The sequence below is a fragment of the Triticum urartu genome, chromosome 6, assembly GCF_003073215.2.
Source record: "Triticum urartu cultivar G1812 chromosome 6, Tu2.1, whole genome shotgun sequence".
In the NCBI taxonomy this organism is placed as follows: Eukaryota; Viridiplantae; Streptophyta; class Magnoliopsida; order Poales; family Poaceae; genus Triticum; species Triticum urartu.
In genome coordinates, this window is record NC_053027.1 from 431587436 (window position 1) to 431589186 (window position 1751).

Sequence of the window (1751 nt, forward strand, 5' to 3'; positions counted from 1 at the left end):
AAAATAAAACACCTCGTGATGCAAATTTACATCACGAGGTGCATCTGGTCCAAAACTAGCCACCGCCCGCGAACGCCCAATCGCCACTTTCTTTCCTTTCTCGCCCGCCCGCCCGCGACCTCCCGCCCGTCTGCCGCCGCCCTGCCGCACGCCGTCGGCATCAGATCCGGCCCCACCACGCCCCCCGCCGCTGTTTCCATGCCACCTTGCTGCCCACCCACCGCAGATCCGGCTGTGGCCGCAGCGCACGCCGCCGCCCCGTCTGCCCCGCCCCGTCCGCCGCAGCTCCGACCTGCCGCAGCTCCGTCCGGCCCCAGCCCGCCCGCGGTAGCTCCGTCCGCCACCGCCCCGCACGCTGCCGCAGCTCCGCCCCGCCCGGCTCCGTCCTCCACCGCCCCGGCCGCACGCCTCCGCCGCTCCACCGCTCTCACCACTCTCCGATGGCGCCGAAGAAGACGCCGAAGGGCAAGTCGGCCTTCTTCGGCGTGAGGCAGAAGCCCTCTGGTAACTTCGGAGTGGAGTTCTCTGACGCCGGGAGGCGTTGGTGGATCGGCACGTACCCCTCCGCCCACGAGGCCGCGCGTGCCTACGACGTGGCGGTGTGGCGTGCCGAGAGGCCTCGGGAGCACCTCAACTTCCCAGAGATCAAGAGTCAGGCGGAAGCGGAGATGCTTGTGCCGCAGGGCATCAAGATGAAGGAGATCCCGACGAAGAAGAAGACGATGAAGAAGCCGTCGGTTGTCGTTAGTGTTGGCGAGACCGACAAGGAGGCAATAGCGAGGTTTGCTCGGGAGCATCCGGAGTACGTCCAGGCCAAACTGGAGTACTACTGGAAGCGTGAGGAGGAGCAGAAGAAGAAGGGGGCGAAGAAGGAGGACGAGGCCGGTCCCTCGACGATGATCCCCATCGAGTCCTCTTCCGAGGAGGATTGGGCAGACTTCTCGGAGGAGGATGAGGAGGGATGCGACGACCCGGAGAAGGAGGAGTTCTGGGCGTAGTTCCGCAGCTCCGACGATGAGGAGTAGTTTATCTAGTAGTTTGAATAAGTAGTAGCTGAAGTTCATGTATGGAACTATGTTGAATTTGATGTTTGAACTATGTTGAATGGACTAGTAATTTGTCGTTTTAAAAAATTTACATCTTCATTTTGGATCATCTATTGGAGTTGCTTTTTTGGACCATCAATTTGGACCATCTGTTGGAGTTGAGCTTTTTTCGAAGCTCCAAAACGTACTTTTTGATGGTCCAAATTTTACATCTCCGATTTTAGACCACCAAATTTTGAACCATCTATTGAAGATGCTCTTAAAATGTATCGTGAGGATGATACAACTCTTGTCTCCGGAACCAGTGCATAGTAACTTCAAAACTGAACATATGTGGCAACTCTTTTTCTATTTCTCCCTCTACTACACGAGGCCACTCCACAAGAGATCCACATATTAATCTCACTAGATGCAATATTTTAATTACCATATACAAATTTTATATACTCCCTCTGTTCCTAAATATAAGACCTTTTAGAGATTCCAATACAAACTATATACGGAGCAAAATAAGTGAATCCATACTCTAAAAGATGTCTACATACATTCGTACGTAGTTCGTATTGAAATATTTAAAAGGGCTTATATTTAAAAACAGAGGGAGTATAAGGTAGTGGATTGTTGTATTTGTACCTCTATTTAATGCTCATTGATACTGTTTCAGATATCAAGCATCCAGAGTGCCCTAATTTCCCACGCTAGCAC

General features: G+C 52.8%; 1 protein-coding gene across 1 annotated transcript; it reads left to right on the top strand.

The window, feature by feature from the left end:
* The first annotated feature begins 424 nt into the window (after positions 1–424).
* LOC125512663 (ethylene-responsive transcription factor RAP2-2-like) lies at positions 425–1118 on the top strand. Its single transcript, XM_048677759.1, has one exon. The coding sequence runs from the start codon at positions 441–443 to the stop codon at positions 996–998; it is 558 nt and encodes a 185-aa protein (XP_048533716.1). The 5' UTR covers positions 425–440; the 3' UTR covers positions 999–1118.
* The last annotated feature ends 633 nt before the right edge of the window (positions 1119–1751 follow it).

Bases quoted from the DNA above. Each gene is read 5' to 3' on its own strand.
- LOC125512663 (XM_048677759.1), top strand. From the start codon at position 441: ATGGCGCCGAAGAAGACGCCGAAGGGCAAGTCGGCCTTCTTCGGCGTG.